Below are 12,893 nucleotides of genomic sequence, written 5' to 3'. Positions count from 1 at the left end.
CCTCACTGCGACGCGGACTCGCCCATCCGTCGCCAGCGCGGACACCACCACGCCGCCGCGTCTCGCCGGGAAGCTTCCTCCCGGCCGCCACGCGTACCGTCCTGTACGGACACCCCCTGCTCCGCCGCCTCACGCGCCTTCCCTTCCCGACCACCACCACCACCACCGGAGAGCTGCTGCTCACTCACTCCTCACTCGCTCAGCTCACCCAGCTAGCTGTCTATCGCGCCCATCGCGGTATAAAGGTGGCGGCGGCATAGGCGGCCCGGCCGGAGCTCGATTCGCGTCGTGTCGGAGCCTCGGAGAGGGTTGCGCTTCTGCAGCACACGGCGTTGCGGAGGACATCCGGAGATGCGGCTTCTTCGGCAGTCCTCGATGGGTGGAGGTGGCGGCGGCGGCGGCGGAGGGAGGGGGTTGAGGCGGGTGGACAGCTTGCCGAGGTCGCCGCTCGCGCTGGCCAGGAGCGAGTCCATCAAGAAGAGGGACACGAAGAAGAAGGGGTCAAGGAGGGCGCGCCTCCGCGCGGGGATCTCCGCCGCGCTGCGCGAGCTCCACCTCGGCGGCGGCCGCAGAGCAGGAGGACGAGGCGGCGGCGGCCGCGGGGACGGTGACGGATCGGTACCGGTGGCGGCGCCGGGCGTTGGGGTGGTGCTGCCGCGCGCCTCCCCTGACGCCGGCACGCGGGACGAGGGCGACAGGGGAACGGTGGCGGGGAGCGATCGCCGCCGCCGGAGCTGGGCGGTGGCGGTGGCCGTGGTGCTCGTCCTGGCGTGCGTGGTGGCGCTCGGCAGGGGTCCGGCCATCTGCTGCAGCACTTGCGCCGCCTGGTGGTGCGGCGGCAGGGCGACCGACCCCCGCGTGCCGGCGCGGCGCCCGCCCGCCACCGGCATAGCAGCGTGCAGCCGCCGCAAGCTGGTTGCTTGAAACAGTAGTACTCAGAGCGGAAAAAATCATATAGGATATTGCTCATTAATAGTTTTCTTTTGGGAATTTGCATGGATGATATTATAATTTTATAAAATTCGAGAAATGTTATTATGATCTATGTGTTATTGATTCATGCGGATCTCATTGATTCATGCGGATCTCATGTCTCATTGGATACCAATAGCATATCTCTAATTTTACTAAATTATAATAGTATATTTGTATTTTTTTTGTTTTTTAAGCAGGGCTCGTACAAAAATTAAATGCCACACAAAGAAAGGTCGATCAACTGCGGCAAAGCGGAGGCAAGACGCGCCGCCGTGCGCGCGCGCAGCAAAGCGAAGGCAGGAGCCACCTACATGCATGCGGCGGCCGGTAGCACCGCACCTATCCGGCTAGGACCCGCTGGAAATCAGTCGAGTCTTCCCAACGGGATTTTTTTGTTGTTGCATCTATCCTTTCGTCGAATCGTTCTCGTGGAGGGGTCCAGTTTCTCTGTAGTAACACTGTTCTTGTGTGTTAGCACAGTAAATTAATACCATGAACTTGTCGGAATGATAGTAAATTAATACCATGAACTTGTCGGAATACTATAGTAACACTATAGTAACAGTAATTAACACGGCTTATTACTATAGTAAATATTGTAGCGTTAGATCTCATCCATCCGTTTCGATCCAATGGTCATGAGATATACCAAATTTAATTTATTATTGCTCTCTGCAGTAGCAATGCTACTGTAGAGGATCTCATTCCCTCGTGGATATAGAGGATCTCATTCCCTCATGGAGAGAAAATCGTTTCTATGTTTTGAACTCTCTCGAAAAAGCTGAGTTGTCACGGCAATTAATATACATGGAAACTATCATTAATACTTCACTAGGAAGTGTCTCGGTACTACCCTCTTTGTTTTATAATATAAAATGTTTGACTTTTTAGTTGTAACATTTGATTATTTGTCTTATTAAAAAAAAATTTATAATGTAAGAATCTTGACTTCTTGGTTACGTTTGATTATTTGTCTTATTGAAAAATATGTAAATATCATTTATTTTGCGTATGACTTTATTATAAAAAAACTTTAAACATAACTTGTTGTTTTTTATATTTATACTAACTTTTTAATAAGACGAATGATCACAAGTCGTAAAAAAAAAGCCAAACCTGAAACGGAGGCTTACTAGTATAGCCGTTGCCGAAAGCTGGATGCTTTGGTGCGTGGCACTGTGTAGAGGCGTAGAGCACATATTTAGTACTCTCTTATTTAGGGCCCGTTTATTCCTAATTAATTAAAAAAATCGTCTCGAATCTTTAGATATCTAAATATAATATTAATATAATATAGATAAGAATAAAAACTAATACATAGTTAAGGGTTAAGGTAAACTGAGGCATTTAATATAGATAAAAATAAAAACTAATACATAGTTAAGGGTGAAGGTAAACCGGGAGATGAATGAGCCTATCTAATCCATAAGTGTTACATTAACATGTTTGTGCTAATGATAGGTTAATTAGGTTCAAGTCCATAATTAACCACGTGTGCTACAGTGCATACATGTGCTAATGATAGATTAATTAGGCTCAAAAGATTTATCTCGTGGTTTTAAGGCGAGCTATGAAATTCGTTTTTTATTCATGTCCAAAAACTCATATCGATATCCGGTCAAACGTTCGATGTGATAACCAAGATTTTCAATTCGCCAACTAAACGGTGCCTTACTCGGGGCTTATTTAGTTTGCGAAAATTTTTGGACGTTTCGGACGTTTGATCAGATATCGGAGACTATTTCGATGCTAACTAGAAAACTAATTCCATAGCGTGTCAAGAAAGCACGAGACAATTTTTTAAACCTAATTAATCTGCTATTGGCATATGTGAGTTACTATAGCAATCATAGCTAATCATGGACTAATTAAGATCAAAAGGTTCGTCTCACAAATTTCTTCCAAATTATCGCTAGTTATTTTTCAACTACATTTAATGTTCTATACATGTGTCCAGAGATTCGATTTGACGGACGAAAGCGAAAAATTTTTAGAACTAAATTTCATAATACAAGAGCATTTGTAACACAAGACACTGTCATGTTTCAATATCCTTCGTATCATCGAGAAACTTATACTAGATATCATTGTAACAATACAAATAACTAATCCATAAGAAATTTAATATTAATTCTTTCTTATTGTTTTGGGTGTTATGTGGAAATCATGTCTCAGATAAGATAGGGTACTTTTCTCTTTCTTCATTTATTTAATGCTATGAAAACCAGCCATAAGGCATTACTATTTTTTCTCCATCTCATAATAGACATATATTTTCTCTGAATATAATTTATTATAATTTATTCACCATCAAAATGTCCAACCACATGCACATGAGCATGTATATATGCACATTGGTAATTTAAATGAGAAGATGGTTGCAATTCTTTCTTAGACCGCGTTCGGCACCTAGACAAGTTATGTAAACCTCTCATTTTTCACAACGCACGTCTCTCAAAGCTAAACGGTGTATTTTCTGTAAAAAAAAAATCTATAGAAAAGTTTTTTTAAAAAAATATTAATCTATTTTATATTTTTAATAATTAATAATTAATTAATCATTTTCTAATTTATTACTATATTTTTCATGCCGGATAACTAGCCTACTTTCCTCTCCCGCATGCGGCCTCGGTCTTTGTGTTAGGAATAATATAGCTTTATATATAATTATATACTTCCTCCCAACACAATTAAATGACATTTAGGACCAAGAAATAACAAAGAATCCAAAACATCAAAACAGGAGGTAGTATATATTTGTGCCTTTTTTAATTTTCCAGCAGCTTTTAGTTTTCATACAATCTAACAAGTGCCTGCCTAATCTCACGACGTCGAACATGCTATCTGGTTTCAACTGCATTAACTCACATAAGTGCTACTTATTCTATGATTAGCCATAAGTGCTACAGTAACTCATATATGCTAATGACGGATTAATTAGACTCAAAAAATTCGTCTCATGGTTTCCAGGGAGCTATGAAATTTCAATTCCTAATTTGGCATTTATGGCTAATCATGCACTAATTAGGCTCAAAAGATTTGTCTCATGATTTCTCCTATAACTATGCAATTAGTTTTTATTTTCATCTGTGTTTAATATTTCATTTAAGTGTCAAAAGATTTGGTGTGATGTTTTTGGAAAAAGTTTTTATTAACTAAACAGGGCCTAAGATTGAAAGGAGGAAATAACGTTACACATCACAGCAGGAAGCTGCTGAGCCCGGCGAGCTGCCGGAAACTGAGGGAAAGAAAAAGGAACAAGAGAAGAAAAAAAATACTTTACATTAATCGTTATTCTCATGAAACAAGCCTGCTTCTAACCACATTCGAAGAAGGTTTGGACCTCCGTTTTCGCGGAATTTTTGAAAGATTCGCGCGTTCCGTTCCTTCGACAGAATCCAGCATATTGGTAGAACCGCTGAATCGAAAGCTTTTCTGAAATTCTTCTTGAAGTTCTTGCGGCTGTGCTTCACCAGTCTGGAAGAGCGAGTTCAGACTCTCCTGGTGTTTGGAAGGGGACTCCTGCCCAGGCTCTCCATAGCCGCCACACCCTGTTGGAGAATTGGCATTTGATTAGGATGCACTTTTAGCACTAACATGTCCGAAGAAATTACAAATCCAACTCAAAGAATATAATCGATACCCTGCTGGTACAATCTCTGAAGCAGCTGCCGACTCTCACCTCATTCAAGCCGTCATGTAACAGAAATCTCTCCTTTAGTGTTTGCCGGAAATAGCAAATCATCAACAGCTGCACAAGCATTTTCCACATTACTGTACATCACAAGCATTACATTATCAGCCTCGAGAATCGAGACTGATCAGTTAAAAACACTTGGCCAATTGAGACGCCTATGGGAACTAAAGCTAAAAGGGGCCGACTTCGGTGCATTTTACTGGTAATAAATTTTAATCTATGTTATTGATCTACTTTTATCGGATATCTGGGATTAAATTATACTACCAACAATATTAGGTGTAGTAGAAATTCGAATGGATAATATCGTCCTCTTTTGTAATCTTTATTGTAAAAAAATTATAAAATACTGCTAATCAAGTAATTAACCGAGTAAAAAATATCATTTTTCTACTGATAATATAATACTAGAAGTAAAATACACCGAAGAGTTGGCCAAAGCTAAAAGATGGTGCATTCTTACTTCCAGCGCTTCCATGTCCACGCAACAGTTTTCGTGAGCTGAGATACTTAAAAGTTTAGTAGCCTAACAAACCTGGAGGCATGCCAAATTGGGAATTGAACTTCTACCACATAGCACTGATTTTTTTTGTAGAAACAAAAATGTTTCTGTTATCGATAAGATTTTGCTAGATTGCTGGTGTGGAGAAATGTCTGCATCCATAACTGGGACAAGACATTTCAGTGTACATATTAGACCTTGTTTAGTTCCCAAAATCTTTTTTAAAAAACATCACATCAAATTTTTGGACATCTAAATAAAGCATTAAATATACATAAATATTAAAACTAATTACATAGTTACGGAGGAAATCGTGAGACGAATCTTTTGAGCCTAATTAGGACATGATTAGCCATAAATGTTACAGTAACCAACATATGCTAATGACGAATTAATTAGACTCAAAAGATTCGTCTCGCGGTTTCTCGGCGGAATCTGAAATTTGTTTTTCCATTCGTGTCCGAAAACCCCTTCCGAAATCCGGTCAAACGTTTGATGTGACCCCTTTAGCAAAAATTTTTGCCAACTAAACAACCCCTTAGTCTCTGGATTCTAAGCAGATCGGTTTGAACATCAATATCCTTTTAAGTATACTAGCTAATAAACCTGTACTAACGCTACGCAACATAGCCTAATCCAAATAATAAAAAGGTTAATTGTATTCATGTTATTACAAATTTGACTGTTTTAAAAAAATATCATTACTATTTGACTAATTGAAATGATATCATTACAATTTGTAACTATTCTATATACCACTGCGTACCCTTTGGTGTGTTTAGAAAAATCTTTGGACTAAATACAACGACACCTCAAAACAAAATATATATACATGGTAATCTTCACAATGTATTTGGCAAAGAGAGCATTAATATGGGTTTCACATTTGAAGGAGATAGAATAACAATACCCTAGGAGAGGGAAGTGATGTATTTTTTTTATTTCTTGTCGGTGGTCTTTATAATATAGCGCTTATACTACTTGCTATACTACTTGCAAAATGTATAAGTAGACTACAGAAGCTTAAATGCTCAGTTTATTTTTCAGCTTTGACTTTTAGATCGCTATAAACATATATATAAAAGTTTATTTATAAATTATTTTTTATTTGCAAATATGTCTTTTGACTTTTTTTCTAAACACCGTAAAGATGCCCGGTTACTCCAGCTCTATAAGGTCTCGTATGATTTTGAAATGTTTTTGTTTAAACTTTAACTATCCTCATAAATATTTGTATAGTTACGTTAGACGCCGTTTAACTGATAAAAAAGTATACAAATACTAGTGATATGGTTTATAATTGTTGTGCAGTTGACTTAAAGAGAGTTCAAGTGATCTCTCCATTTTATATTATAAGTTTTTTTATCTTATTTAAATTCATCCATGAATTCAAACATTTTCTTCGTTTCATATTATAAGACTTTTTAGCATTGTAGATTCACATGTATGTGAATAAATCTAGACACATACATATGCATATTTGAATTATAAATCTAAAAAATCTTATAATATGAAATATAGGAAATAACGTAAAATCTTACTAATAACGTAAAACGTGCGAGCAGACTGGCAGGTGGTCGCTCACACAAAACCTAGTTTAACCGGAACAGTGCCGCTGCCAGGTGGGCCCTCAAGCGAGCTTCTAGAATCCCCCACCGGCCACCGCCGCGGATTCGTGGATATCCCTCACCCTCAAAACGCGCGAAACGCGCAAAGGCAGAAGACGACGACGACGACGACGACGACGGCAACACCAACCGGAGAGCAGAGCGCGGCGCCGCAGAGGAGGAGCAACACCCACCACCGCCACCACAACGCGAGGAGGAAGGGGAGGGGGTGTATGGGGCAGTGCGCCTGCTTCGGCGCGGCGGAGAAGGAGCGGCGGGCGGAGGCCGACCGCGCCGAGTCGCAGGAGGCGCGCGCCAAGGCCGCCGAGGCCGCGCAGCGGAGGTGAACACTTCTTCTTCTCCTCCCCCCCCCTCTCTCTCTCTCTCTCTCTCTCTTCCCCTCGTCGATCGGTCGCGTTGCCGGAGACGGCTGCCTGTTAGGAGGAAGAATGGGAGGGCGGCGGCGGCGGCTGGAGCGGTAGGTTTTATCGATGGGGGATCGGATCGGAGGAGGATTTTCTTCAGGGCTTGAATCGGGGCGCCGCGGGGTGGCTGGCTTGTTCGTTCTTGGCGTTGACTGGGATGGATACTCTGTTCGCTGGTGGCTCATTCCTGTGCCAATCTGTTTAGGCCCTAATTGATCAGATTTTAATATCATTCGCCATGGGCGGCTGTGCCCCCTTTGCATTAGTGACGATTAGGGTTTATCACTTTGTTCATTGAGAATGGATGAGAATGACCTCCTGATTGCACAACTCGGAGCTCAAGAACTTTCTATGGTGGTTGGGTTACAACTACTCATGCGTTTGTCTATGATGCTTGTTCTTTTACAGGTAAAATGGTATTTATTTACTCAAGTTGCAGAACCGATAACAGCTTTATATTGTTGATTCTTTTGTTTGATCTTTTAGGGCTTGTTCAAGTGTATGTCTGTTTAAAGTCCTACCTACCTTTTGGATCCCCACGATAGAGAAGAAACATCTACCTTTTGGCATGATCTCCCCTGCTCTTTTTGCTGTCCATATGTTGCTTGTCTTGTCAACTTTCAAGTAATTTTTTTTAATTATCAAGTTGAATTAACTTAATTTTGGATCGTGTTAATTAACATTTTAGTTTGTTAATGCAAAATTGTAACAACCGGCTTACGTGATATGATATTGTTTAACTTTTAGATAACTTAGTTCCCTCAGATAACTAATGTTTTGAATTGTAATGCTGCAGACTTGATTGAGTTGTGCACTTCTAGAGCAGCTTTCGCATTTTAGCAGAACATATTTCAATCAATTTTTTTCACCGGGTCATATTTCAAGCAAATCACTGATGTTTCGGATTGTAATGCTGCAGACTTGTTTGAGTTGTATACTTGACTAGTATTAGAGATGCTTTGGAAGCTCCAGATTTTTTTTATCCCGTGACTCCATTGCTTAACTTGTTACTGTGGGAGCTCTACCAAGCAGGCACTTCGAGAGTATGTGGGCTCCTCCTTATTTGGAGGGTTAGAGCTGAAGCAAGGAACAAGTGGATAGGGGAAGCCTATAGCAAAGGGATTTTAAAAAAAAAACTAGAAGATATATTTGTTCTTTCTGGAAGTTCTTGTGGCATGTGGTTTCTGGTCATGAATGTGTTCTGCTTCTTCATTCTTTAATCTTCCATTTCCTTGTATCCTTGAAAACAGTTCACTTGTTCCCTCCTAACTTATTTATTCGTTCCAGAATCCAGATTCCAATTCCAATAAGCTTGGTTTCTTGAAATATTCAGTGGGTGCTATTATACTATTTGTAATGCCACAATCCTGGGCATGTCTTGAGTGGATGGGACCCGTCAAGACTAATGGCAATGAAGAAGTTTGCTTTTTGATCCACTTAAGATATACTCTGTTCAGAATCATTTATTCTGATTCTTTAATATTTTTTTGGCCCAGATTTGCTAATGATAGGTCATATGTAGGATACACTCCAGTGCACTCAAAAGCCAAAACGTATAAATATGTTGGATTTATCATGTCCATTCCCTAAATATTAACATTTACTACACATTTGGAGACCGGAATATTCAATAACATATTAACTCCAACTGAGGTAGCTTGATCCCAATTTTGACTATAATTTTTGCTCAACCTGCAGACAGGAGGAGTTTGATAAATCGGCAGCTGGAAGAGCAGCAAAAGCACAGATGAAGGCCATGAAGGAAGCCAAGGCATCATCAAACCAAGGAGAACCAGTTCTTAAGGTATCATTATCCTCAGTTACTAGGTTGAAGTAAATGTTTAAACCCGATACTGTCCTTTGTTTGTTGAGAGTATTATTTATTTTAATCTCTTGATTGATGCAGTGGCAAATGGGATAAACTCTTCATTTATGTATACCTTGCATCCCTTGGCATGTAAGTCAACTATGTACACAATTGTTCTCAAGTACTCCCATTTTCCTCTATGGTGCTGTATGACATCTAGTGCGCCTAAGAATTATTTTGTTAATTTTATATGGTTATGTTTGATTACTGAAAAATGTCAGGGATTAATACGATATTTGATGGTGTGTTCTACCTACCATGCAGTTGGTAAAAAGAGCATTGCAAGTTGCAACTTTAGTTTATGTTTTGAGAACCCCTCTAGAGGGGGTTTACTAGGAACAAATGTCCCTACCTATTCCTGGAAAATTGTCAGTTCGTTCATATAGTTACTGCAGGTTAGGCAATATGATCTAGGGGTGGGGTTGGGGGGGGGGGGCTGACAAAATGGATATCAGTATCAATTTTAGAACAACGTGTGGAAGTAAAATTTCTTATTTCCATGTGTTTTGATCTATGTCCCTTTTCTTTTCTGCTATAGTGTTACAGTCTCTTCTATGGCTTTTTTTGCAGGATGTTAACGGTAAACGAAAGCTTGTTAGTTCTTGGTTTCTGGTTCTGGGAGGATGCAGCTCAGTCATTTTCTGATGTGTAGTTTTGTCGTAAGTGTGAATTCCCGTATCATGTGATGCACACACGCTGTTCAGACATATTGCCCAACCTGTGTGTTATTGGAATAGATCATGTACATTTCTGTAAGCAGCAATAGTTTTGTACAGTTTTTTCCCTGCTCTTTTTGGTACAGTCGGTGGGATTCGGGAGTATGTTTTTTTGTTCTTCCCCCTGAAAACGATCGGTTAGTTTCTAGAGAAGTAGAAGAGTAGCAGTATTGTTGGTACTGAATTCTACAGAAATTTGTCAACTGTTGTTTTACCTGTGTGGTTACCGTATCTTGTATAAAGCACCTCGTGCAGATTATTGCAGACATTTGGGTTATGTTTCATGTCTGGCTCTTTTAGTGCTGAGCTTATGTTTTATGCTATCGACGCTGTTGACTTTTAGATCATGTCTTATTTTTTTTTTCTAAATATGTAAAATTATATGTCATGTTTAAAGTTCTTAAAGTAATAAATCAAATCATAATAAAATAATTAATAATTATATAAATGTTTTGAATAAGAGAAATGGTTTACAGTCAATATTATCAAATGAAAAAAAAAGAGGGAATAAGTCTGTAAAAATAGTTCGTTTTCTGCCTGATTTAGTATTAATCAAGCCTTCAGGTGAACTCTATGGTCCAAACAAATAGAATGCTGTATTCAAAAGGTGTTATGGTCTAATTTGCACAAAATCACATGGGTTTTAGCACGTGACACGTAACAGTAGGTACCATATGGTCTAAGAGTTCTACAAAACCACGCTATTAACTAATTTAACTTGTTATAATAGCAAAAATAAATTATTAATCATACGTGACTATAACATGTACTAGCTGAATGTTTATGCTTTGTAAAAGATAAAAACATATTGTGTTATTACTAGAATAAATAGAAAAATATTTTTCATGAAATATGTGACCATCTTTTTTATATAGAAAATATCCATGCCAATTTGATTTTATATGGATATCTATCTAGATTTGATTGATTTTTAATATTACGAAGTTAAGAGAGTAAATTGTAAAAATGTAATATATAGGCTTTTATAGCAGTAAAGATATAATGTGTTAAAGAACTTATAAATATGATATAATTTTACATTTTAACTATATAACTTGTAATTGGTCAAATCTGTGGTTTTTTAAAACCCTATAAACATAATACGTGTGGTTATTTGCTACATATAGAAAAACCACTTAGTTTTTTGAAACTTGACCCATAATACCAAGAACAAATAAAGTGTTCTTTTTTCATGACGAGTGAAATACGATTTTGAACCACAAGTAAAATGGAGTTATCCCTTACAAATAATGATACGAGGCATTCCTCTTTGATTCTTTCTAAATAAGGAATGGTACTTCTGTTTGTTCAGATGTGTTCATGTGGGTACCGAAGCATACTTGAAAGAGGCATATTTCTGTATAAAATACTTCCATAGTGTTCTGTGTAATACGGACTATATTCTTTACAGAAAAAACCTACGGTATAACATTGGTCAATCTTTATATATATATTTCAGATCATGTGGAGACAATAATTGTATCTTTCTTACCCGGCACTGATACGGCTCCATTGACCTAATTAAGATGGCACTAATACCCCCATCATGTGCTTATAAGGCCACATTTAAATTTTAAACTTTAATTTAAGGTTGATTTTGAGGTTTTTTTATTATAGTTTATTTTCTAGACTTTGCTTTTAGATTATTAAGAACACATAAAAGTTTTAATCATAAGTTGTTTTTAATTGTTACTACATCTGTCCCATAATAACATCATTTTTCGTACACGACGTTTGATCATTTGTCTTATTTGAAAAATTTGTAAAGAACTTAAAAAAATTAGTCACGTATAAAGTACTATTCATGCTCTATCATCTCTGGTAAGAACAAAAATATTAATCACAAAAAAATTTCAAATAAGACGAAAAGTCAAAACATTGTATCAAAAAACTAAAAAATGTCTTATTTCGGAACGGAGGCAGTAATAAGCGATTTTGTTTATTCTTAACAACCATAAGATGAGGCTGACTGTTTCTGCATGGTGGGGCAATTACCATGAGATTTGCAAAAAAAGATAAAAAAAAAATAGTGTGCTGCTTGTAAGCTGCAACACCAAGGAAAGCTACAAGCACCAAATTACCATGTCAATGCACGCACGAGAACAATTTTGTCTTGAGCCATCCTGGCAGTATATTGCTAATGTAACATCTTAAAGAGATATCTTAGGCAAAACTTAAAGGAGAAAAATCACCACCTGTCTTACCTTAAGCTCCATAATTCATGATTTGGTACACATCTTATATACAACTATACAAGTTTTGTACTTATGGCATAATTACATCTTTTATTTCACTCAACAAACTTGAAAAGGTTATTTTTTTTAAAAAAGGTTTCTACAAAATCTTGAGTGAATAAAAGGTTTCTACAAAATGAAGATTTACTTAGATATATTATGAATCCTGAATGGTCAGAATAAAATGAGATTGGAAGACTGGTTAGTTAGGATTATAAGATATCCCCTCCCATTATCCAAAAAATTACTTAGTGTATTTCTATGTTAACTTAGGTTATCTTTTTGTTAACGGTTGAAACATATGGTTACTTTCCCAACAATGAAATATGTATGCCTAATCATTCTTGTGCTTTTGTACTTGTAATTAATATTATGTGAGACCATATCTTAGAAATACTATGCCAAAATTTCAGAAAAAAGTACTCGGAGAAAAGGAAATTGAAAAGGGTCATGCACTGTAGCCACTACCAAGGTACCAGTATAGCCAGAATATGTCGCATCTTTATATGTACTTCTTTATACTCCTCATTTTTCGTAACGGGATAATGTTTTGACTATATCTAGATTACTGTATTAATTAATATTATATATATATATGTGTCTGAATTTATTAATATTCATATGAATTTAGATAATGTTACAATGTCATCACCATTTTTTCATAGTAACATTCTAACATAAATCGACAAGTTTCCTTAAAAGTTAAAACTACATACACATGAATACCAGTGAAAAAACTTATAGCACTTATAAGTAAAAAAACCCATAAAGGTTATACCTTTTGCAATGATAAAGCATCAATTTTCCTTACATAATTACCAACTTAACAATGACAACGAGAGGGTGTTATTGTCTTATCGATAACCCTCT

General features: G+C 37.9%; 2 protein-coding genes across 2 annotated transcripts; both read left to right on the top strand.

Moving 5' to 3' along the window:
* Positions 1-1,496, top strand: LOC121055996. The gene has a single exon (XM_040529566.1). The coding sequence runs from the start codon at positions 352-354 to the stop codon at positions 922-924; it is 573 nt and encodes a 190-aa protein (XP_040385500.1). The 5' UTR covers positions 1-351; the 3' UTR covers positions 925-1,496.
* Positions 1,497-6,847: 5,351 nt separating this feature from the next.
* On the top strand, positions 6,848-10,102 carry LOC121055989 (translation initiation factor IF-2). Its single transcript, XM_040529502.1, has 4 exons — positions 6,848-7,124; positions 8,905-9,010; positions 9,113-9,163; positions 9,644-10,102. The coding sequence occupies exons 1-3, from the start codon at positions 7,015-7,017 to the stop codon at positions 9,125-9,127; spliced, it is 231 nt and encodes a 76-aa protein (XP_040385436.1). The 5' UTR covers positions 6,848-7,014; the 3' UTR covers positions 9,128-9,163; positions 9,644-10,102.
* Positions 10,103-12,893: the final 2,791 nt, after the last annotated feature.

Source organism: Oryza brachyantha, chromosome 12 (genome assembly GCF_000231095.2).
Source record: "Oryza brachyantha chromosome 12, ObraRS2, whole genome shotgun sequence".
NCBI classification, from domain to species: Eukaryota; Viridiplantae; Streptophyta; class Magnoliopsida; order Poales; family Poaceae; genus Oryza; species Oryza brachyantha.
This window is presented reverse-complemented; position numbering and strand designations above follow the sequence as displayed.

Excerpts from the sequence above, each read along its gene's own strand:
- LOC121055996 (XM_040529566.1), top strand. The coding sequence starts at position 352 with ATGCGGCTTCTTCGGCAGTCCTCGATGGGTGGAGGTGGCGGCGGCGGC.
- LOC121055989 (XM_040529502.1), top strand. The coding sequence starts at position 7,015 with ATGGGGCAGTGCGCCTGCTTCGGCGCGGCGGAGAAGGAGCGGCGGGCG. Across the intron at positions 7,125-8,904 it reads GCCGAGGCCGCGCAGCGGAG|ACAGGAGGAGTTTGATAAAT; the intron begins GTGAACACTTCT and ends CTCAACCTGCAG.